Source organism: Alternaria dauci, chromosome 6, assembly GCF_042100115.1.
Source record: "Alternaria dauci strain A2016 chromosome 6, whole genome shotgun sequence".
Classification (NCBI taxonomy): Eukaryota; Fungi; Ascomycota; class Dothideomycetes; order Pleosporales; family Pleosporaceae; genus Alternaria; species Alternaria dauci.
This window is the reverse complement of record NC_091277.1, coordinates 184,153-208,380: the sequence shown is the minus strand read 5'-3', so window position 1 is coordinate 208,380 and position 24,228 is coordinate 184,153. Positions and strand designations below refer to the sequence as shown.

At 51.3% G+C, this 24,228-nt stretch overlaps 7 protein-coding genes across 7 annotated transcripts; 5 read left to right on the top strand and 2 right to left on the bottom strand.

The window, feature by feature from the left end:
* Positions 1-245: 245 nt before the first annotated feature.
* ACET3X_006423 (uncharacterized protein) lies at positions 246-833 on the top strand (the record flags this gene model as incomplete). The annotated part of the gene is made up of 2 exons (XM_069453088.1): positions 246-694; positions 761-833. The coding sequence occupies 2 exons, from the start codon at positions 246-248 to the stop codon at positions 831-833; spliced, it is 522 nt and encodes a 173-aa protein (XP_069305191.1).
* Positions 834-4,135: 3,302 nt separating this feature from the next.
* On the bottom strand, positions 4,136-7,604 carry ACET3X_006422 (uncharacterized protein; the record flags this gene model as incomplete). Its single annotated transcript, XM_069453077.1, has 5 exons — positions 7,401-7,604; positions 6,890-7,346; positions 6,688-6,816; positions 6,418-6,643; positions 4,136-6,366 (listed from the first exon to the last, which is right to left on the bottom strand). Exons 1-5 carry the CDS (start codon positions 7,544-7,546, stop codon positions 4,136-4,138), a joined length of 3,189 nt encoding a protein of 1,062 aa, XP_069305190.1. The 5' UTR covers positions 7,547-7,604.
* Positions 7,605-10,478: 2,874 nt separating this feature from the next.
* Positions 10,479-11,793, top strand: ACET3X_006421 (uncharacterized protein; the record flags this gene model as incomplete). Its single annotated transcript, XM_069453066.1, has 6 exons — positions 10,479-10,532; positions 10,595-10,711; positions 10,763-10,867; positions 10,922-11,146; positions 11,198-11,340; positions 11,394-11,793. The coding sequence occupies 6 exons, from the start codon at positions 10,479-10,481 to the stop codon at positions 11,791-11,793; spliced, it is 1,044 nt and encodes a 347-aa protein (XP_069305189.1).
* A 466-nt stretch (positions 11,794-12,259) lies between these two features.
* ACET3X_006420 (uncharacterized protein) lies at positions 12,260-14,338 on the top strand (the record flags this gene model as incomplete). Its single annotated transcript, XM_069453055.1, has 8 exons — positions 12,260-12,376; positions 12,426-12,496; positions 12,550-12,573; positions 12,627-12,716; positions 12,772-12,854; positions 12,921-13,321; positions 13,394-13,723; positions 13,781-14,338. 8 exons carry the CDS (start codon positions 12,260-12,262, stop codon positions 14,336-14,338), a joined length of 1,674 nt encoding a protein of 557 aa, XP_069305188.1.
* Positions 14,339-15,347: 1,009 nt separating this feature from the next.
* Positions 15,348-18,795, top strand: ACET3X_006419 (uncharacterized protein; the record flags this gene model as incomplete). Its single annotated transcript, XM_069453044.1, has 3 exons — positions 15,348-15,702; positions 15,752-16,762; positions 17,279-18,795. The coding sequence occupies 3 exons, from the start codon at positions 15,348-15,350 to the stop codon at positions 18,793-18,795; spliced, it is 2,883 nt and encodes a 960-aa protein (XP_069305187.1).
* A 176-nt stretch (positions 18,796-18,971) lies between these two features.
* ACET3X_006418 (uncharacterized protein) lies at positions 18,972-21,203 on the bottom strand (the record flags this gene model as incomplete). Its single annotated transcript, XM_069453032.1, has 1 exon — positions 18,972-21,203. One exon carries the CDS (start codon positions 21,201-21,203, stop codon positions 18,972-18,974), a length of 2,232 nt encoding a protein of 743 aa, XP_069305186.1.
* A 252-nt stretch (positions 21,204-21,455) lies between these two features.
* ACET3X_006417 (uncharacterized protein) lies at positions 21,456-22,804 on the top strand (the record flags this gene model as incomplete). Its single annotated transcript, XM_069453021.1, has 3 exons — positions 21,456-21,567; positions 21,619-22,630; positions 22,681-22,804. 3 exons carry the CDS (start codon positions 21,456-21,458, stop codon positions 22,802-22,804), a joined length of 1,248 nt encoding a protein of 415 aa, XP_069305185.1.
* Between the last annotated feature and the right edge of the window lie 1,424 nt (positions 22,805-24,228).

Sequence of the window (24,228 nt, the reverse complement as noted above, 5' to 3'; positions counted from 1 at the left end):
AGTTGCCCTTTCAGGCTTCGCAACGCTGCGATCACCGTCTACCATGCAGAGTTTGGGATGTAACCTATACATAACCGGTAAGCTGAACGAAAGGGCATCTATTTGCATTGTCTCTTGAGTACTGACAAGATAGATATAAAAGGATGGGCTGCAGCCGATTGAGAGAACACTCATCGCACCATCAATTTCTCGTCTACACTCGACTTCATACCTTACAAGATCAGAATTCCCCTCACTTCACCAATATGCAGTATCTTACCACTACCTTCGCTCTCGCTGCGGCAGTAGCAGCTATCGATATCCAAGGACATATCGAGTCGCACTGCGGCGGTGGCAACAGAGTCACGTTCACGAACGTCAGCCCAGACCGATGCTATGCTACTGGCGGCATATCATGGGCTTACTCGTTCCGCGCCATTCCCACAGACTGGAGGCTGAGCACCAGGTCGCACGGAGGCGGGGGATGTGGGTTTATATTCCATGTATTCGACTCGAACGGCAGGGACCTTGTCTGCCATGGTGGAGACGTCAACAACGTGGAGTACACGGGCGCTGGCTATAGCTTCATCAACAGGAAGAGGTCGGAAGATGTCGCCGTTGCTAGCCAGGATTGCATCAAGCCAGACCTTTTGGAGATTGAAGGTGGTCCCACGTATAACCTTTTGGGTCTTGAGGACGAGACATACAAGACCATGTAAGAGAACTTTCAATCACGAATCGTATGCTTGGTACGATTTACTGACAACACTGTTCCGTGTAGGCTCGACTATGCTTGGAACGGAACGACTGCCCCAGACATGCCAAGTGCATTCGATGAGTACATTGTACAGTAAGGTCATCCACAAAGTTTAGGGGGGATACCGTAGGATTAGGTGCAAATCGTGCGGTCCATGACGTCTTTGGCTATCAAAGTGGAATATGCGCGTCAAAATGACGGTACAGGGATACGAGCATACCATAACTGTCGTTTTCTTTCGTAGTTGCGTAACGTAATATGAAATTTACAGCACATTTGTTCTGTAAACACGTCACCGCTTCCTCTTCTTCTCCTTGATATTGACACCAAAGACATTCAGCTGTGCTCTGCTCCCCCTCTCTACAGGTCTGTTATCGGGATCTTTGTTCTTCTCTTTAGCCTCTCGTTTCGCTTTACGATCACGCCACCGCTCCCGCCAAGACATTGCTTTCTGACGCTCATCTTCTTCGCGCTGCTCAGCCGTCACTGGCGCACATACGGCGTTGATTCTGGTCGCGATTGCCTCGTCGTTCGCTACTTTTGTCTTTGGTGCCTTGGTTGCCCAAAATGGCGGCGGCAGAGTTTTGATGTAGTCTTCGTAAGATTCTTTAGCCGCTTGTGATTCTTCAGCTGTTTTAGGTTTTGGGGGCGCTGTTGGCTCTTCTAGGGTTGCAAGGTTTGCGTCATCGCTGAGTTCGGGGCCAGTGGTTGAGCTCTTTTGTTCGAGATTGTCAGCCGCGTTGGGGGCATTTTCAGAGGGCATGTTAGAGATGTTCACAAAGGTTGCGACTGGGGATGCGTCTAAGGTTTGGAGCGACTGCATTTGAGTACGCGGAGTTGTCAGGCGTGCCACTATTTTTGAAGGAAGCTTGGAGCGGGGCTCTATTGCGAAACCACCCGGAAAGAGCCTACCGCACATGTCAGCAGTTCTCTCGATGACTCTGGTGATTCTACCTATCATAAGAAAGCTGACATACAGCCACAAGCGGCTAACCACATCACTTTGCCAAGGTTATTACATAACTTGTGATACCAGTGTATCAACCAAAGCAAGATAGGTATACAATCAACTGTTCCCTAAAGCTCAAACCCAATGATTATCGCGACACAGTAGGCCTCCCAGGAGCCCGAAAAAGCGACTTTACACTCTCGTGGACCTTAGTAATCTTCGATGTGTAGACTAGAATACCCTTGCATATAACGTTTAAGTTAAAACTATAGTGAATGCAACCTAAGGACAGGCGTCACCGACCTCGGGGCCGTCGATCATGGTTAGATATCGAATTCCGTGTCCTTTGTCTTGCTCTGGTGTGTGTCTCACGCCACGGTGCAGGATATCAGCTCTGTAGATGAGAGTTCATCGGCAAAGAAATACTGAAGGGCAACCGAATGCGAGAATAGCGTAGAGGAGTAGAAAAGGCGGAAGCCATTTCTGGACGAGGCTTCCCCCATGGAACCAATAACCAAATGTTGGAAACAACCACATCGCACGTTCGATCTGCATAACTAACGAAAAGCTCATGATGGTAGCGAGTATCCAGTTTAATGCAAACTTTCACATGAGTTACTGATGATCATGTGGCGGTGGCGGAGCAGAAACCAAGGCAAAAGTCAGCCGCGGCTGAAAACAGCATGGATACTTAACCGTGGAAGGAACCCTACCTTGATCTGCATCCTCTATTACTGTGAAAAAAAGAGTCCAGTCCGCGATGTCGAATAACCATTCTATTGTGATGCCTCATAATACATCCCCCCTCCCGCCCCACTCTCTCCTCCATGGGTCGACATCAACAGCTTCGACATTAGCAGCATCGTCAATGATGTGTGGAGTTGACCCCCCTCGACTGTCTCAATACCAAGCTGCAGAGAGCCCTGTGCCAAAATCATATTCCGAAGCAATACAAACTGCTACAACCATAACTTCGACATTGGACACGATCGATGAGGCGATATCCCCATCATTAGACAACGGAACTAAGAGAGATAGAAAGAGGGGGCTTCATGGCCTATTTACCAAGCGACCAGCATTTTACTTTTCGCCCAAAACAGCAACGACTGTTGGCCGCACTTCAGAGTATTCTCCAAATGGTATGGACCGCGTTCCAGCCCAGCTACGACCAAAACTATTCTCGAGTTCAGCAATATTGGCCGATTCCAACCATGGATCGTATCCGTCATCGCTCGCCTCTACTGTCGTGAATCAATCTTCTGTTCTCCCTCCAACCCAAACAATGAATTCACCAACGAGTGATAGCGTGGGCAAACCGACGTGTTCCTTGAATATCATGTGCTATAGATCTGGGAGTCAAGGCTGCATACGACGACAGATCCAGGTTACCAGTCGGAATAGATGGGCCGCGTCCAGACCCGAAACATCTGAGAAGTTCTGGGGGAAAAACGTAGACATAATCTCCACGGACCAAGAGCTGTTCCATGCTCTTCATAGAGAGTATGAGAAGCACATCTGTGGCTTGTGGCGTCGGTACTTGTCACTCAAAACGTTAAGGCAAATTCGGCTCTTATCGTATACACCTACTACCCGCCCGGAAGTTGTGCCGATGGACGACTTCACCTTACAGGAGGTTTTCTATGCGTACCAACATCCGGAGAGCATCAAAACAGAATCGGATTGGATTGACTGGGTATTTCGCCTTCGTCAGTATGACCGACGTCATGCTCTAGAATTTGTTGAAGGTTGGAGCGGCTTCCGCATCGGGGTCATTGGATCAGTGCCGTGGGTAGTGGCAACTGTAGTGGGCGTTGCATGGACAGCGAAGGGTGGCAATGCACAGACGGCCTTTACAGTTGCTGCATTCATACTGACTGTTGGTACTTGTGAGTTGAACTGGTCACTGAGATAACTCGTTCACTGACAAATGCAAGCTTTGCTGGCACTTCTAGCCATCGTTAGCAAGATTGAATCTTGAAGTACGTTGTTCACACCTATTTCCTCCTCTTCCAGGTCTCCTGAGTCGGTTTTCTAGTCCCCCGGAAGTTGAGGAGTAATAGTCAGCGTTCTTTCGTTCCCCCACGCAAGTGTTAAGACGTCAAGCATGGAAGAGCTGCCATAAAACTCTTTAGTAACGCAGCCTCAACAACGAGGCTGCAACAGTCTCCTTCATAGATATGATACGTCCGGAGTGGGTCAACGATGGAAATGAAGTATGCTCCACATCAGAAACAAAATCGTCGTTGTCCATTCTTATCGGCTCCTCAATCTTGCACTGCTCTCGATGTCATTGAAAGGGACGCACTTCTACTATTGTCAACCTGGTTTGTGTTCTTATGTGAACGTGAGAGCAGAAGGCAGAAGACATACGAACTGCAAGGTGCGGTGTTATTTGAATCAAGTCCACACCCTGATTGTTGTATTTACACAAGCTCCCATTCTAAGGTGTCCTATTCATAGGCATTATATGAAAGCTGGAAGTTGCGAGCGGCTTGTCGATTATTCAAGCAGTGCAGGTGATCTTCAAATCCTTCTTTCCTCATAACAGATTCCGTATCATCAAGATAGTCCTCCCTTACCTCGTCACCAAGTGTCTCGAAGGCGCGCAAAAGTTCAGACTTCAGCTCTGGCTTCCGTTTTGATTGATTCAGCAGACGCTGAACCATCGGTATGCAATTGTAGCGAGCGGCAATGCATAAAAGTTTGTGGCCCCATTGCTCCTGAATCATCGTATCCAACAAAAAGTCCACAAGACTGAAGGCTGGCTCCCAGTCTCCGTGACGTGTACGTATGTTGAACCATTGTCGGATGATGAGATGGAAGAATTCCGGATTTCGAAGCTGATGGCGTAGCCTCTCTTCCAGGAGAAGTATCTTGAGCCTGGATAAATCTCCCCACTGTATGATCTGATCAGCAGCACTCATGGCCGGCGACGTGAGGTACTTGTCACTGTCGAAAGTGGATGTCTCAAGCAGATTGAGGAGAAGTCGATCCGAGCCGAACAGCGCAGTGATGCTGAGTGGATCATAGAGAGCGCTGTCAAACTCGAATCTGGCCTTGATTGCGCACCCTGGACGACAATGCTGGTTGATCCAGTTGTCAAGCCGTGTTGAGCCTGCTTGACACAAGGTCTCTATCTTTGCCAAAGGAGGAAGTAGGTGGCTTTCGACCACACCAAGATGCTTCAGCCAATAGCTCGACGCGTAAACAAAGAACTCGCCGAAGCCACGCTCAGTTGGATCATAGCATATCATGTCTTCTTCCCAAGTCTCCCATGTACAGTAACGATCGTATTCGTACGGTCCAATGTCGCTAAATAGATCGGAATCTTGAGGCAGTTCGTCGATCGCACGTTGTTCTTCGGAAAAGAGTGGAATAGTGCCGACTTCGTCTAACAGAAGGTAGTCCATACAGATATCCAGCACAAATGCTTCCAAGATGTCGCTGTTGTGCGTATTGGACTGGTCTGGCGCGATCGATGCAGCTGAGTGTTGCACAGGAGAGCACTTCTGTACAATGTATTCTCTGACAGACTGATGTACGAGTTGGACCTGGCGCTTCCTAACGTCTTTGAAATCGATACGGTTGATGAACGGATGTATCAGGCTCGTTATCCTTTGATGATCTACTAGCTCCGAGAGAGCAGCGACAGTGTTGATCCTACCTCGAGCTGTAGTAAACGCCACTGCCCAGGCGAGTTCCAGTATGCTAAGAGGTCTACATGCGACAGCAAGAAACTTGAGCGCTGCTGTGGCAAGCTCTTGGTTTTCAATGTCATCTGAAGAATTTCGTAGGAGTAGCTTGTCGTACAGGCTTGAGAGCTGGCCGGGTACAGGCATTTCATCCAGGAACCGTCGCATGGGACCAGGCGCGCTGATTTTACGAACTTGAATAAGTTCAATTGCCATCTTCGACCAGATGGCACTTCCTTTCGCCCTACTAGATAGTGTTTTTGTGACAAGATCCCTTAGATCTGCCGATAGATGTGACAGTCGTCCTTCGACTGTATGCCGAACAATGACGGAATCTCTAACAGCGTCTGATCTCATATCGATTCTAGGAACGCGGTTGAGCTTCTCCAAAATTTCTTCTTGGGGGCGGGAGGAAAGCAGAATTTTCAGCCGCGGAGTCTTGGTCGATAAGTGTTTTAGGTATTCAAGCAGGGTGTTCCTTGACATGCTATCGCACTCGTCCAGACCATCGACAACGATAAAAAGCAGGCGATCAAGTGTTATCAGCACACTTTCAAGGAATTCTTTCAACAATCTCACATTCGTCGCTGGCTCGACGATCCCATGAGCCTGCTTTTCTTTGTACCAGTCGTAGAATGTTCTCTTCAGCCCAGACAACTGCTCAAGAAGCGCTAAGATCAATGTTGATAAGATGTTGGTAACTTGGCCAGTATCATCGTCGCGGCAGTAGTAGTAACAGACTTTTGGCCTGGGCAGTTGATGTTCGTCTCTCCGGTTTAGCTCGTCCACAAAGTACGCCATCGCAATTGTTTTTCCACTTCCCATCTCACCAAGAAGTACCAGTTGCTGGGAGTCGGATGCCCGATACCATTCAATGAAGTTAGGGTGTGTGAGAAGAGATTCGCAAGCCTCGTCGGCTCGAAGGGCTTGGAGAAGGGCGTGATACTGACTTTGCGCAGTCATCCTGCTACCATTGAGCCACCTCGAAACTAAGGCGCATTAACCCTGCAATTACCGCTAGTGAGATAACCATAACTTACTTTCGCGGTCGAAGAGCATGGTCTTGATGTCTTCGACAATTTCCCACGTTGCTTTTTCAATGAGTTTCCGAAGTTTTTCAGCTTGTTCCAAAAAGCTGCGAACAATGCTCGGCAAACGGTCCGTTTCAAGTATCATCTTTATCGCCAGCTTTCTTCCTCTCTCACTGAGAATTCCATGTGCAGCGATGTAGAACTCCAGTATCTCTCGGTAAACAGATACGAGGGCCTGGAGCCTGTCAGCAAAGTTCCAGAGCATCTGAAATAACATACCTTGTGAATATCCGTCTTGTTCGTCCTCTGGCCAAGTGTATCGCAGTCATCTATGTAGGAGATCTGCTCCAGCATTTCGCCTATCTGCTTCGCGAATTCGAGGTCGGCTGTTGCACAACTTATAGCAATCTACATTCAACAGAATCAGTAAAGGTGAGACAGACAGACATGGCAACATGATAGCTCAGCGAAAGAGGCTTACTGCTGTAACACTTCTAACTACACCAAGCACAGTTGACGCTGTTGGATCTAGGTTGCTCAAGGGAGACGCTAAGTCCAACGCCAGCTTGAACCTCTCAAGTGGTACCTGTATCGAGCGTAGATAGGCTATACCACGTAGGAGGACAGACTCTTGATTGGCCTCTTTGTCGATATCTTCAAGTCTTTCGAGCAGCTGCGCGGTACTGCTACCTTTCAAGATCGCGAGATCTATATCTTTTCCAAGACTTTCGACCGCTTCACGATATGCCGCGCTCCACAGATCTGTATGATTAGTCACATTGCCAACATCGTCAGCAAGGGTCGATCCGTCCGTGGTTTCGTGTCGTGGCTGGCCTGTGCGATGGCTGGTTTGCTCTAGAGATGTGTGATCGTGATTTTCAGTGGCAACCAATTTCTGGGACACATCGCTAACTCGATTGGAGGATCGTACATTATCACTGCTCGCTTAGTTAGGGCAGGGCTGCTTAAATGGCTTCGGCAGTTGCTTGTACATGACTTCTTGACCTTCACTAGGTATGTAAGGCGATTGGGCACCGGGTTTATCCGAATGGTGGTGGAATTTACGACGAAGATGACCAATGCGTGCGGAGAGTCCACGCCGAAAACCTCCACCTTGAGAGGACGAGGTGGTCGCCATGATAGCGGGCGAACATCGATGTTCGTGAGCGAGGCAACTGTTTTCGAACCTAATTCCGCAGAAAGGACCGTGGAGAAGCAGAAGAAGGCCTCGGACCGTGCCGCAGTCGTGCAGCCACCATTCCTCGGCTGTACCTCAGCCGCGTCACGATATAATCCCACTGTATTGGGTTGCCAAGGAGAAACCCCCGCATCGAGTTGAGTGTCATTGGGTGTGCGTTATCTTAAGCGCTGAGCAGTATGTACTCCTGCAAGCTAGTGGCCGTTCAAATCGAATCACCTCAACTTTGGAAGCGCTGATAGAGCCCCACCAGACGTCACAAGCCTATCCAAACGCTTGCCATTCGATTTGGAAGCTACGCGAATGCTATCACGACAGGACCAGAAGTTCCGCGCGAGGTAGTGGTATTAATGTTGATGGCGCTTGAGACGTCAGCGGGTTGTCACCGCGAATAGCGGTTTTCGGAAAAAGGTTCAGCCGAAAGCAAAGCTTGACAGCTGTCAGCCTTGGCCCTTATGTACCCCTCACACCCATGAGTTGATCGTTTAACTTTCTTTTCACAACCACAAGCTGTAAAATTTGCATCTCAAACCATACTTCCAGTCATATATAAGCACGTTCAAGCATCAGCGCCCACAGATCGTCGTATTTGCTGTACCCTATTGAAAGAAAAGGATACCTAGCCAGAATACTCAGATACTGAGGTCAGTTTGGATCGGAACAGATGCACCAGTAGTAGTTGTAGTAATTCTTGTACTTTCCAGAGAACAGAGGGCTTTAGCATACATGTCATCCCTTAACTCGGCAAAGTCGGCGGAGTCGACTACGGTCAATTTTCTCAATCTTCCAAAAGGCATTCGTAACGACATTTACGAAAAGGTACTCAATGTACCGCACCCAATTTACCTGTTCCAAGAGCCAAATTCCCGAGTGGAAACATTTGCGCCCGAAAAGCCTAAGCAGTGGCTTGCGATTCTGCACACCAACCAGCAAATACGGCGTGAGGCTAGTGCTATACTTTACAAGACGAATCACTTTTATCTTGTGGATACTACTCAGCAACAAACCGGCCTCCTGAATTCCTTTATAGACTGCATCGGAGGAGTGAACGCCGCGTCATTGTGTCACCTATGCATAAACTTTCCGGTCTTGGAGGAAGTGGATGGCCAATCAGGAGAGGTTAAGTTCAGAAACGACAGTGTGCAGAGTCTTAAGCTCCTCAGAGAAAGGTGTACCAGTCTGTCAACATTGGAGACTCTTGTACACAGCAAAAGCAACAGTGCCTTCAAAGAGACAGGTGATTCTCTTCGAAAGGCATTGATGTCAATCGATGCGCAATTTAAAACCATACCCTCACTGGAAAAGATCGTTATCCGAATCACGACCCGCAATGGAGCCCCGACAGCTTTAGCAAAGGATATAATGCAAGAATTGGGATGGGTGCTTGTCAGTGGGAAAAATTAGAACCACTAGTCAGAGGGTCTTGTGAAGAAACGTAATTGGCTTCGGAGCTTATAGTCGGGCGCAGCAGTTTGGTTGAAAAAGTCTCGAATTCTGTCCTTCCTGTTACTGTTGAGCTGCAGTGAACGACAGGCAGGAAGGTGTGCAACTGTAGAATGAGGTCGACGTCATGGTTCCATAAATCTTTAGACACTGAAGCTGAATATACGACCTTTACTGTAGTTTTTCAACAAGATTTCTCCCCTGTCGGATTGCATGTATCAGCTCCTGCTGGGTTTTCAGATGATGATATATTTGCAGTTGATTTCAGTCATGGTTTCAGATGAAAGCACTCGGCTCGGAGCTCGCCGTCGTGTGGCCAGCTCGCTGCAATATTCACCCGCCACATCGGGACTTACCGTTTTGTAGCTTCCCTACCTTGCCGGGGCGCGTCATCTCGATGGGCCAAATGGCTTTTTCTCGCGTTTCTGGTTATTGATGGCTCGAACAGTAACCAGACCGTGAGACACAATGCGCTAAGGCCTAGTTTCGTCTAGCGTCTTGGCGGTATGTCATTCTGAATCATCCCATAGAGGGTCATCAGTTTCAACATGTCGTCCGCGACTTTCAACTCAGCAACCTTGTACCTCATTCGACAGCACCACGATGGAAAGCTTGCCCGGTGTTTCGGCGACTCCGCTGGTGGATAAAGTCGCATGCTGTTCCGTCGAACCGCAAGCCAATCAGCTGCGCCGTCAGGCCTACTGCCACAATTTCCTGAGCCATCCACTTCACGAAGCCGAAGACCCTCTTTTGCCGCAAGTAAGCATCACGCCATCGCGCTATAGGCGAATGAGGTCATTCGTCCGACTAAGCGACGATGAAGAGCTAACTCTGATGATGCGGACCGCTCCCGGGACTGTTTTAGTGTGGAGATCAGGTTCCCGCTGCGCCTGAAGACCTAGTGCTGCGTGCATACCCTCAATTAAACTAGGTTACGCCCCGAAATGTGGAAAATTTGCTGTCTTACCTGCCAACTGTGGCAAGGATATGTTCAACAAACGCGCGGCTCGAATGACCTCCAGATCAGTCGAATCCTTTGTCAACGACCACCTCGGATGCACGTGGTTGTGTTGGTGCACCCTTTCTTACACCGTTTGCATAGCCTACTATGATGAGGAGCGTAATGCCTGATTTTTCCAGAGCGTTTCGCGAAATAGCTCAGGCTGCGCAAACATCCCTCTCGACTACTTCGGTCGAAACCTACAGCGTCGTAAGGTAATGAAGGGCTCTTTTAGCCGGCGTACCAGCCGCTTTGTGCCTGACGCGGCAGCTTCGCTATAATTGCTAGTCTTGACATTGTTGCGCAGCTGCAGGTGGCGCCGCGTCGCTGTACCACTCTTCACGAAGAGAGCCGTATTGGCGGGCCCGTACCTGACACACTCCCCCTGCTTTTTGCTATCCGCGCCCCTCACCCCACAGCCCATACAGCATGATCATATTCGCGATAGTCGTCGATCGGCCTCCGCTCAACAGCCATTCTAGCGTATGTCCAGGACGATGAATCAAGTCATCATATCAGACTTGAATCGGACGCCCATCGTTCAGATCATCACTTGGTTCACTCTTGTTACCAGTCTGTTGGCATTCTTCACACACGCCGGTATCAAATTCTATGTATTCCGGAGCCTCACGATCGAGTCATGGCTCGTTCTTGCAGCCTTAGTAAGTTCGACTTCAGTGTATTGAAGAGCATTGGCTAACCGACTTCACTAGGGATTCTGCGTCGCACAGTCGATCGCAGTGTCACTGCAAGCTCACTATGGATTTGGCACACCGGTTGCGACCTTGGACAGATATCAGGTTGAGTCAAACCTCAAAGTAACTTTCTACCTCCCCTGAAGTACCAGGCCAGAAGCGCTGACATGAGTGAAGAGCGAATACGCTGCGACGATCCTCTTCATCGCCTCCCTCGGCTTCTCGAAGCTTGCTGTCGTCGCGTTCGTCCACCAATTGACGCCCTCTCGAATCCATCGTAGAATCAACTTTGGCGTTCTGGTCCTGATATCCCTGTGGCTGGTGTGCTCTGTGTTGGTCGCAGCATTGGAATGCCGGCTACCACGGCCATGGGATAGAACAATGGATCGATGTATCGATCGTGTCAGTGGTCTGCACAGATGTTTTCTCGACTCTTTGACTGACTGTGGATAGTTGACCTGGTGGAATACTGTTTCCTGTTTCAACATCATAACGGAGATTGCGATCGTGGCCTTGGAACTGGGTATTACAGCACAACTTCAGATACGACGACAACGGAAGGCAGCAGTCATGACTTTGTTCTCATGCCGACTACTGTAAGCTCAAATTTTCAAGCATACCTCAGGCAGTACTGACAGACCCTTCATAGCGTTCTCGTAGCGGCTGCGATACAGCTCGGCTTCTTCAATCGCGAAAGCACCGATGCCACTCTGAAGGATGATCTGACACTTGGCTACTGGCGATCATCTATCTGCAACCAGATCGTACAATGCATTGCCATCGTAACGACGTGCCTTCCATACACCAAATTATTCATGGAGGGGTTTGAGTCGGGGCTGCTGCGCTTGGACGACCTGCGTCGCCGAGGAGAGCATACCTCCAAAGACGACAGCAAAGGGTACCAGCTCATGGACATATCACGATCAGGGCGCTCAGAGCAATCTACACGTTCCCAAGGCGGTCCCGAGAGAATCATACGGGTATCAAAGAGTTGGGCAGTGCAAGTAGATCCTGTAGACCGCATACCGGCTACAACAATACCGCAGTGAAAACCAAGGCACTGCAGTGCGAATGTATCCAAAGTGTATCAGCTGCTAAGAATTACGTAACCAACACATGCAAAAATTGGCATTTATTGCGGCGAGCGCGTACCCCTGCCATACCCTGGTTTCGCCTTGCAGGTGGCACGGCACACATGTCACAGCTTGTGCGTCTAGTTTTCTTTCAGCAGGTGGTCCGGGCCGGGACACCATGGTGTGATTTTATTGGTTTGCGGGATATAGGGTAACGGTAAGGATCTGGTGCGAGGATCAACAAACCCATCTCGGTTGGAATGTTGTGCATGAGCCGCCCGGTCTTTTCATCTATGCGGCTACTGTAGTACCTGTTCCTACGGCAATTCGCTTCTTGCTTGATACTTTTGCGTTCATTCCTCGTTTCCTTCCATCATTTCTCCGTATTACACGTTCTTTAATTACCTGTCTTTTCGAGTTCTGTTCTCGTGTTGGTGACACGATGGCGTCGTCTACGACTAAGAGTGGTGATGTCGAGCTGATCGTCTCGCCGAATCAGTCTACCAACAAAACTGACGACCTCGCGCTGGCGAGACTGGGGAAGAAAGCTGTTCTCAAGGTATGTATCTCTTCTACAACTTTGGCCTACATCACTGACGGCATTGCAGCGTCGATTCGGTTTCCTGTCTATCCTTGGGTTCAGTTGCACCGTTTTGATCACCTGGGAAGGATCTCTTGTGTTAGTCGTACTACACCTGCGTACTACATTGACACGTAGCTAACGTATCCAAGGCTGTTCCTGGTCGGTTTCCAGAAGTGAGTACATGGTACAACGTACCGATGATGAGACTGTGTGCTGAAAGAAGAAGTGGTGGGCCGGCTGGTGTCATTTATGGCTACCTTACCGTTTGGGTCGGTACTGTATCCGTCTTTATGGTTCTCAGCGAGCTTGTCTCAATGTGAGTGGCATCAAGATCTGGTGCGATGAAGGCGGATTGCTAAGGGTTACCGAAGGGCGCCTACATCCGGTGGTCAGTATCATTGGGTGTCCATGCTTGCACCTCCAAGCTCTGCGAGACTGCTTAGCTACATCTCAGGTACGACAATTTCCTTCGAATGCCAAACTTTATGGCTTGGTCGCTTGCTGACAAGATTCTCTTCAGGATGGCTCACATTATGCGGCTGGCTCGCCTCTCTCGGCTCCGGCGCCTTCCTGACTGGCGGCCTCATCCAAGGCCTCCTCATGCTCTGCCAACCCGATACCTACATCCCACAAAACTGGCACGTCACACTCCTCTACTGGGCCATTATCGCCTTCTGCGTCTTCATCAACATTGCCGCCGGATGGCTACTACCCAAGTTTGAAGGCGCGCTACTGGTTCTGCATATCCTGGGTTTCTTCGCCATCCTGATTCCTCTTCTGGTGCTAGGACCACAGGGCAATGCTAAAGAGATCTTCACGACTTTCGTGAACATGGGTGGCTGGCAGAGTCAGGGCTTGAGCTTTTGTGTTGGAATCATGGGTAGTGTTTTTGCGTTCGTTGGTGGTGATGGGCCAATTCATGTGAGTATGCTCTTGGGAGAGTCGACCTCATGTCACTACGATTCGTATCAAGGCACTAACATGCTGTCATAGCTGTCCGAAGAGATCCACAACGCACAGATTGTGGTGCCTCGCTCCATCATGACCGGCATTGCCATCAACGGCTCTCTCGGTTTCGCCATGATCCTCACTGTGCTTTTCCGCATGGGAGTTCTCGAAGAGGTGCTCGAGGAGAACCCTGCTTTCCCCTTCATGGCCATATTCCACCGCGCTGTTCAATCGCGATCTGGCGCCGCAGTCATGGCGTCTATCGTCATGGTTCTCACCATCAGCGCGAACGTAGGATTCTCCGCTTCTACATCAAGAATCTGTTGGGCTTTTGCCCGAGACAGAGGACTACCCGGATGGCGAACTTTGAGCAAGGTATGACCATCATCTCTCTTAATATGTGAGGGAAGAATTAGTACTAACCACAATTAGGTGAGCGACCGTACATCCATCCCCGTCTACGCCGTAGCCTTCACAAGCGTCATCGCCTGCCTCCTCGCTCTCGTAAACATCGGATCGACCGTCGCCTTCAACGGCGTAATATCCGTCGCTATCGCCGGTCTCTTCTCCTCCTACCTGCTCACGTCATCTCTCCTCCTCTACCGCCGCTGCACCGGCGCCATCCTCACCCCCAGCGAAGCTTTCGACACGGATATAACATTCTCCACCACCACCAAAGACGGCATGGTACGCGCCGTGTGGGGCCCATGGCGTCTTCCCGGTGCCATCGGTATCGCGAACAATGTCTTTGCTTGTGCCTATCTTAGTTTCATCTTCTTCTTTAGCTTCTGGCCGAGCTTCGCAGATGTTACGCCTGCAAATATGAACTGGGCTGTTTTGGTGACGGGTGCCATCGCGGTGATTAGTGCTATTTATTATGCGGTTTGGGCAAGAAAGACGTATCATGGGCCTGTTATTGAGATTGACGAGCGGGACCTTAGTGGAAGAGCTAGTGTGGTGGAGCAGCGGCATGAGTTAGGGAGCAAGTAGGATATAGATGGGGATTTAATTCGTTCAGAAGATTCTGGTGGTGTGTACCGCTCGTAGCTTGTATAGTCATATATAAAAGTATTAATTCTTGATCTGACTATGTATACATACATTTTGAATACACAGGGCGGTCAGGTTCTATGTATGACTGAGTCCCATTGATCAAACCTACGCCCTTCCGACCACCCCGTGAGTGTGTTTTGGAATCCTCAAACCCAATGATTATCGCGATACAGTAGAGCTCCAGCGAGACCGAAAAAGCGACTTTACACTCTCGTGGACCAGCCAGGGCATACTAGCACCAAACGGTCTATGCCGAAAGAAGTTAGTAAGCTGGGCTGGCCAGTGCACTTCCGTCATCTCATCTTTACCCAACGTCTTTCTCCCTCAACTTTCCATCATCACAGAACACGGAAAGGCCGATGTTGTTCTTCATGTATCTACGGACTTGTCTGCCTACGTGCCAGATATATTGGCATCCCGTCGCTACACGCTAACAGCCGTTTACGACGGCGCCACCAAGGGCACAATGTCCGCGGCCAACGAGGTTGCGCGCATTTCGAACAGCTGTGTTTGCATCTGGAGTCGAGCTGAAGTATGCCAGCTGTGTCTGTATGTAGTAGCCTAGTAAATGTGAAGGTAAGATGTTCGTGAAGCAGACGGCTGCCGCCGACATCGCACGATGGCGCTGTCGACTAGTGAATGTATTTTCGCTTCTTTAACTCACAGCATGTCGTACACCAGGTGTCATCTTCGCTTCCGACGACCTTATGTGAAGTTTATGCGCAAACTTGTATTTCCGGCTCTCCCTGACTCAAATGTTGAGTTGACTGGCTGTTCATCTTTGAGCTTTCACTTCCGTTTGACACTGGTCAGTCGCTGTGACAACGAGCACTCGCTTTGATACACCCCACATACAGGCAAATAACTGTCGGAATCTCACCACCGGAATCGCTCCCCTTTCTCGTCAATAGCGCGGCAGTACATACGAAAGACCATCAGTCCGATCATGCCCTCACTAAAAGATCTCAATTGCGCGATCGAGCTATCCGAAAGCCGACAGGCATTACGGGAGTTTGGCACCACGTACGGCGATGGCTTCGTAGAAACCTTCATTCCCGTACCCAGCAAGCCACAGACCTTCTCGATTCACCTTACATCTAACAAGTTCATCGCTCCTGGTATTGCAATCTTCGTCTACGTGGACGGCGTCTACCAGTGCAACCGCAACAGGCAAGACTTGAAGCTTCGGAAGCCTTCCGATAATCGTTCTGTGGTCGACTTTCGCGTGCGTCAGAAGGAAGAGAGGCAGAGCGATGGCTCGATGATTGCGCGCGAGTGGGCATTCGACAAGCTCAATATTGGTATGTGTTGCGAAGGCAAGCGAGGTGGCGGTTTGCTAACTATTCACAGCTTCAGCGGATGACGCGCCGAGTTTGTGTTCACCATACATCCTCCAAAACATAGGATGTATCGAAGTTGTCGTCCTGCGGTGTGCTGGAACACGAAATGCCAAGTCTGCGTCAACGATGAACTTTGACGGAGCAGGAGACTACCTTAAACGTCGCTATGACTTGGATGACACCTCTTCTCCGTCGAATGAGAGGTCCATGTACGACGACCGCGGCCCCTTCTTCACCACCTTTGGCCACCACCACGGCCCACCTCCTCCAATTTCGTCTTACCGCTCACCCTACGTGGAATCTCCCCGCAGCCAGGAAGGCTCAGCATCGAGAAGTCATCGCGCCGTGTATAGCTCTCATGATCCCTTCCTCGCAACATCTGTCAAAAATGGCTCCGGACCACGGTCTAGATATTCTGAGCCTGTCAGTCCTGGGACAAAGCACATGAACGACTTTCCTTTGCCGGGTGTTCAGTACGGCAGCGGTCCTATTCCGCCCGACGGACAGACACACAATAGTCGTTCTCCTAATGCCGGAGCTGCGCAACCTCTTATCATCGATCCATCATTGCTGAACAACCTCGTCGCAACAGCGGTAAAGCAGGGCGTGGAAGAGTCGCGACGGATGGACAAGCAGTCAGAAGATCAGACTAAACACAAGCTACAGACTGTTGATGCAGAGACTACAAGTCAGCCACCTGGTGCATGGCCTGAGTCTCCTTCCAATGCCTTCGCGCTACCACATCACCAATCCAAGCCTGCAGCTTCGACCTCGCACGGCCACCGAAGCGCCCACGGGTCGCAATGGAATGAGTCTCAGACTGGATGGGGCGAGCGAAAAGCACAAAGCAGAGCAGGGACTCGCGTGACCTGGATCGAGACGCCGGTGGATGAGACCGCGTCCTCCAGTGCTGGTGGGTGGAACTTGCGCGAAGAGACCTCGTCTGATTCCTGGGATACTGGAGACACTTGGCCGACAGACAGGGTAGCTGAGTGGGAAGCTGCTAGCCAACAGGGCAAAGGTTGGGTGCCAAACTCACCCAGTCACTACAGCACAGTACGCCGCTCTTCGATTCCTCCCCGCTCACGAGAGCGACGAAGCTCAAAGCACGAGTCGCAACGGAGGCCGCGTTCGAAATCGCAGAGACATTCGCGCCGAAAGTACGAAACTTCCTCTTCAGATGATGAACAAAACGGAGATTGGGATCATATCAGACGGCCTTCAGACTCCGTGGTCTCGTTGAGTAGCTCAGATGCCACTATCCAGCCGTCGCGGTCTCGAAGCCCGATGCAGACCTCACGGCGGGGGTCCAAAAACCTCTCTCGACGTTCCAAGTCGTCACAGCGCGAAAAACAACGAAAACCATCAAAACATTCCCATCGTACGCTAACGGAGGAACCGGTACATGTAGAGCCAGCGCCTGTGCCTTCAGTAGTTGCAAGCTTGAAGCCGATTGTCATGAATGCACCCATTCCTGTCATCCCACCCCAGGAACAACCACAGCAACCTAACTTGCATGCTGTTCCACCAGCTTTAGTGTTAGCGCCACCAGAAGAGGTCTCTCAGGTGCATGATGCGATGCGGAAGCCTAGCATCGCTGCCAGTACTCTAGCACCAGCACCAGCACCATACGCACCGTCGCTGAAGGAGTTTGTACAGGGTACGAAGGGCAAGATACCAGGAGCAAACTGGTCTTCTTCGTCATCTTCCTGGGGTAACGATAAGAATGACAGCGATGTGGAGTTCTCTTGGGGTAAGGATGCTAATAAGGATGCTGGCTGGAGCAAGAAGAGCGATAATGGCTGGCAAGACAAGATCGCTGAGGGGAAAGCTAAGAAAGGCTGGTACTCAACCGACGATGAAACTACTGACGGTTGGGCGAAGGATTATCATGATGAGACTGGCAAAGCGATTGATGGCTGGAACACGAAAGAGACTGGTTGGGGCACAGAAGCGATTCCTCCCAGCGAGAAGAAAGACGACCAGAAGAACGACCTCGCCAACCTAAAGTCTGCTCTAAAATCCGCCTTTGAGAATCCACCAGCTCCAGAAGCACCCTGGCAGAATCAGTCATGGATTGTTCCACCCAACGCCGCCGCAAAACCTGCTATACAACAGGCTACACCCAAACCCTTTGCCGCCATCCCAGCACCGGCCCCGTCTCCAGCGCTTCCAAAACAGCCCCAGCGTATGAGCAACAAAACCCTCGCTCAATACCGACCAAATCATCCTTCCCTCGCCCCCGCCCCATCACCAACCAAACACTCCGAACACGCAAGCAACAAATCCCTCTCAAAGTACCGTCCCAACCACCCCTCACTCTCCCCAGAGCCTCTAGTCCAGACACCAAAACCGCATTGGCAGTTCCCTCCCCCGGCGCCCAATTCCGTTCCTGTGAATCCAGGTTCTGCGGATGAGATTTGTATCGCGCCTGCGCTTCCCCGTCTAACTATATCTGAACGGAGTTCTGCAGCAAAAGGGATCGAGCATGCTGTTCGGCCGGGCAAAGCGGTGACGTATGGACATGCGGTGGGTAGACCGGAGTATTTGGATGGGCTGGAGAAGCCGTATGCGGTGTTTCGGTTCAAGTATCGGAGTTTGGGGGTGTTGAAGGGGATGTTTGGGGAGGAGGTGGTGGTGGTGGTGGTGGAGAAGGAGATGGGTGGGGATGTGGAAAGGGAGATGGAGAAGGGGAGGCTGGAGAATGTGTCGAAGGATGAGTTGATTGCTAGGATGGTGGAGTTGGAGAGGAGGCTGAAGGATGTTGGTGTTGGTGGTGGGGTTGGGGGTATGGAAGGGAGGAGGGGGTCTGGGCATGGTAAGGGGAGGGAGGATGCTAAGAAGGAGGAAGAGAGGAAAAGAGAGCGCAGAGGTAGTGTTGAGACGGAGGGCGTGGCGAAGAAGTTTACGGAAGAGTGGGTTGAGCGGCATTCTAGGGATCAGAGTGTGGTGGCGAACAGTCTGCTGAAGGAGAAGGCTAGGAAACGGGATGAGGGGAAGAAGAAGAAGAGTGGGAAGGAGAGCGGATGGGGAGCAAGGAAAGGAGGTTGGTGAGATGTGGGGACGAAATGTCGATGATAGGGGTATGAGATGAGGATTGATGTAAAATTCCAGCACCTCCGACGATGCGATGGGATCCGGTGTGGGCGTGTGTATTTGTATTTACATCCGCTTAAAAATGACTACATATCGACAAAACAACATCATATTCACATTCGCATGCCATTCCACTAAAACATAGTAAGTTCATCCTCACTCCCCTCATCCACCCACTTCCGTTTCCTTGCCCCGGAACTCCCTACTATCGCACCGCTCAATCTCCTCCTCTTCCTCCTATTCGCACTGCTTGCTATCGCACTCTCCTTCACAGGCGTGCCCTTCCTAGTCCACTCCCTCTTCACCTGTTTAAGAAAAGATTTCCGGTTCGCTTTCGCCGTGGACTTGGTCGTGCGCGGGTCACTGCTACCGTCCACATCGCCAGGGTTAGGTGTTCGGGGGAGCACTGGCGTTGCGATTGTGTCGCGTTTGCGTTTGAGAGATGATGGGGTTGTCGGATTGGCAAGGAAGGTATTGAGTTCGTCTTCGTCGACGTCATCGTCGCCGGTAATGAGGTCAAGAGAAGTATCTCTACTGCTGACGAGTGCTATATGCGTGTTTTGCTGGGTCGATACGTGGTGAGGAGATGTCGTCACGGGGTTCGCGGGCTCGTGCGATACGATGATCCAATCGTCAGAGTCGTCTTGCGTATCTTGAGGATTTGATAGTGTCTCGGCAAGAGGCGGGGATCGTTTGCGTTTGACAAGTGTTGTTGGCGAAGATAACGGCTCGGTTTTGACTGTGACTGAGGATGCGCGGGTAGGTGTTATGACGGTGTCTTGCGTCAGTAAGTCTACAGAGGCTCGTGTGGGTGTCATGACAAAGTCCTGTGTCTGCGGAGTGGACGGCAGGTCCTCTTCTAGCGTGGTATCTTCTCCGTCGACGAGCTCTCCTGTCTCGATAGATGGAAGTATCACATCTTGCGATGCAACTGTGATTGTATCGTCATCGTCATCGCAAGTCGGGAGATGGTCATCGTCTGGGTCGGATCCGGCGAGGGACAATAGATCGAGATCGTCATCGTCGTAATGCGTAATCGACGACAACGTGTGCTGCACGCTTTCTTGCGTCGAATCTACGAGGTTCTGATGGTACTCTTCGTGTTCGGAGGAACTTGGCGTTGGCAGGTGGTGCGGTAACTTGGAGACGGGAGCAACCTCTTTCGTGGAGATGCATTCGCGTCTGTTGACACGATCATCTGTAGAAGCTACTGAAGCGTCTTGCAGGTGTAGATTTTGGTGCTTGATCGCCGCCCAACGATTGTGAAGTGCACTCGTTGGCCACTCCTTCCACTTCTCTCTGCCCTCTTTGATCGCCGCCCATGGGGCGCCTTCTATTGCCTTCCGCCTGCTGATGTATACATCGTCTTCACGAGTGAAGTGGTATCTCCTTAGACTCCGCGGGCCGCGCCTTTGAATCTCGACTCGTGGACTGCTTCTCCTAGGCTTCGTGGGCGAGCTTCCGTCTGGTCTTGTGTACAATGTCATTGCAGGTCTTTCTTCGCCTACATCTATCGGTATAGTGTCTGTGTGTTGTTCATCCGCCTCTTTCTCTGTAAGCGCTCTGGTGTGGCTCGGGAGGGGGCTCGACTGGGCGACTGGACATGGGCGCGGTTCTGCGGGCAACGCTGGAAAGTACCACTTCGGATCCGTAGCAGGCGCCACTTTGTCACTTGTTATTGTCGGCGTAACTGGCGCGGGAGCTGCGTTTGCGATGGCTAATGGGGTGTTTGGCGTGTTCTGAGCGGTAATGAATGGGGCCAGGGCTTGGGCCAAGTTGGTGTAGAAAGCCTTCTGGTCCTCGTGTTGAGCAGGCGTTTGTGGAAACTGAAGATATGGTAGGTTTGCGAGAGGATTTGGCGCATTTGGTATTTGCGGTGTGCCTATGTGCGGTGCGATTCTTGCTAGGACACCCAATGGGGATGACGGATATTGGTGCGCGTTTGTTGGCGTAAGTTCCACTTGTCGTTTGCTCATGTCTTGCTCTGGTGGCACAGTTGTCTTTGACTTTGCCAACTGCGGGAGTGCCAATTCGTCTTCTGAATCGCCTTCGCCTGCTTCCTCATCTTCAGAATATCCCAGGTTGTCCATGCTCGACATCAGCATCGTATCCACCAATCCTTTCTCTTTGCCATTGAACCGGCGCTTTATTCTCCGCAGATGCCCTCTATCCACCACCACTCTGTTCGTGGTGAAGTCGATTTCATCACTTTGGGACTCGTGCATGTTCCCAAATTTCTCGAATATGGACTCGAACCGGCTTTTGAGCTTTTGCTCTTGTTGTTGCTTCGCCTTGATGTATTCAACATTGTCTTCGTCGACTTCGACCGGTTGAAGTATGCGCATGCGCTTCCTCGGCGGCTCCATGGCGCGTGTCGGCGACTGCTCTGATAGGGGTCATGTGTTGACAGGTCGTGGGCGGATTGGCGGGGTGTGTTTGCACTCGAGACAATGTGCGTGCAATCGGGGAGAATGACGCGAGACGCGACGCGACTTCCTCGGCAGGCACCCAGCCCGGGCCCCACTTGCCCGCAGGTGATCGCCGTGAACCGCAACACCGTCATTCACCAACACCCATCGTCTCTCATAGAAACATGAAGGACCACGAGTCATAACAACATGGCCAACGACAAGAAACAGACGGGCCTGGCTTGCCAAAAATGCCGGACGCCCATCGACATCGATGCCTCTATTGACCAGCTCAATCCGGCTGCCTTCAAGCTACTGACGGGTACCTTTCTATGCCACGGAGACTACAGCGCATCACACTAACATACAGCAGACTCGGCGGTATCAGGACAACAGCCGGCGGCAAGAATATCGCCCAACCGCCAGTCGCGCCCTCCCAACCCTCCCGAACACCTCAAGACGTATCAAGATGCAGCCAAGGACGCCAGAAACCCTACCTTCAAGCGCAACATACAAGGCCCACCGCCCTCGGGACACGCAAAAGGCCCCCAGAATCCCGCCATGTCCTTCATCGACGTCCACATGTCCGAGTCGATGATAGACCCGCCCGCGTCCACTTCCCGCAGCCCAGCTCGCAAAGCCCCAACCAGCAGCGACAAGCCGAGCGCGAACGACAAGGCACGACGGAAGAGCGTCACAAACTGTCTCAGCAACGTACCAGGCAGCCCAAGCCTAGCCGACGGCCTAGAAACCACGAACCGCCTCTTCGAGATCCTCTCCGCCCGCTCCGACATCGACCACCCCATCTGCACAGAATGCACCGACCTCCTCCTCGACGGCCTGCAGAAACGTCTCGCCGTCGCCACCCGCGAGCGCGACGCCTACGTCGACTACCTGCGCCGCGCAAACACCGACGTGCCCTCCGCCGAGGAAGTCCGACTCGCCGAAGCCGCGCTGCTATCCGCCCGCAAAGCCGAAGCAACAGCCATCACGCAGCTCGAAGCGCTCGAGCACGAAAAAGCAGAACTTGACAACCAGCTCGCCGCGCTCGAAGCAGAGTCGCGCAGCCTCGATATCGAAGAAAGCGAATTCTGGAAGGCGCGGAATGAGTTTAATACGCTCTTGACGGATGTGCAGAATGAGCGGGATGCGCTGGCGACGCGGTATGCGCATGATGCGCTGGTGCTGAACCAGTTGCAGAGGAGGAGTGTGTATAATGATACGTTTAACATCACTCACGACAACCATTTTGCGACGATTAATGGGCTGAGGCTCGGTCGTCTGCCGAATCCGTATGTGGATTGGCCAGAGATTAATGCGGCGTGGGGGCAGACGTGCTTGCTGCTTGCTACGCTGGCGGAGAGGTTGGGGTACAAGTTTGAGGGGTACGAGTTGTGTCCTATGGGGTCGACGAGTACGATTACGAGGTTGGAAGTGAAAGGTGGTGGTGCTGGTGGGGGGAACTTGGGTGCCATGACTACGACTACGACTACGATGACAGCAACGACGGTGGCTGGCGAAACGACGAGTGCGAATTCACCTCAGGTTTCGAAACATAGACTCGAGTTGTATTCGTCGGGCGATTTCCCGATTAATTTTGGGTTCTTGCATCGCAAGTTTGATACAGCCATGGTTGCGTTTCTCGAGTGTTTGCGCCAGTTGGGGGAATTTGTTGAGAACTCTGCGACTACTAATACTACTACTCAGACACCGCCTGGTCAGAGTAATCTGGGAGCGCTGCCTGGTGGGCCGCAGGGTGTCAAGATGCCGTATGAGATTCGGAAAGATCGGATTCATGATCAGAGTATCAAGTTGGCGTTGAATAAGGATGAGGGGTGGACTAAGGCGTGCAAGTATACGTTGACGTGTTGTAAGTATTTGCTTGCGCATGCGAATAATGTGGAGAGTATGGGGGTGAGGAGGAGGTAGGTGGGTAGGTGGAGTCGGGGTGGAGAAAAGAGATGTGAGGGCAAGGGAGGGGATGGTTTTTTTTGATTTGGTTTGAATAGGTTAGATACCCCAATGATGATTTCTTGCTTAGCTACAGGCCTGGCTTCTTGTTTCTTGTGCTCCGACTTGACTCTCAGGTAGAGGGAAAGACAGGCTCGCATCAAACCTACCGCGCACCTTCTACTTCCACATTCGTCATCTAGTATTGCAATTCCAGGAGACCAATGAGAGTACGAACAACTAGCCGTGAACCCACACGAACAAAACATCCATATCTCGCGTGACACCAAGTCAACAACAACTATACGTGTACACGGAGCGTTTCCGTGCTCCCTTGTCTTGATCCCCCTATCTCATGTGATACAGCGGCAACCACGGGAAAAGGTGTACATGAGGCTCTTGCATGCACCCCGCGCCCAGTATCCCTATCTCATGTTGCACCATCACGGGCGTGATGGAGATGTGTTCACGAGCCGCAGAGAAGGCGGTACGTCGTGGCTGCTACCCCTATCGCGTCACGAAGTGTGGTGACAGTATAGATTTCCATCCGACCTGGTAGCCTTAAGACGGGGATGAGATGGTTGTGAAAGGTTAGTGTGCCATCGATAGAAACGTTCAGTTGATAGTGAGGTCGCAAGCCCATTGAGCTATGCGCTGGGTTCCTTACCACGTAATCTCCTTCTCCCACAGCGTTGCGTGCGCGGAACGTGGCATCTCGTTCAAGACAGGATGCGATGCGATGCGTTGTCCAGCAAGCTCGAGAGCCCAAGATGCCACCCGTACCCAGTCCGACAGTCAGTTGGGAATAAACTCGGACATACGTGTACCAAACCATGTTTACCCCCTAAAGGACGAACATCACCTTGCTATTTTGATCGCCCACACATCGTGTGATCACATCCACACGCTTCGCACACCGCAACCTCGCGGAAAGCACAGACACATCTCACAAGCCCGCATCCGGAAGGCACCGCCAGCCAGCCAGCCAGCGCACAGTCTCGCCTCGCCTTACCCACGTACATCCGCCGCGGCG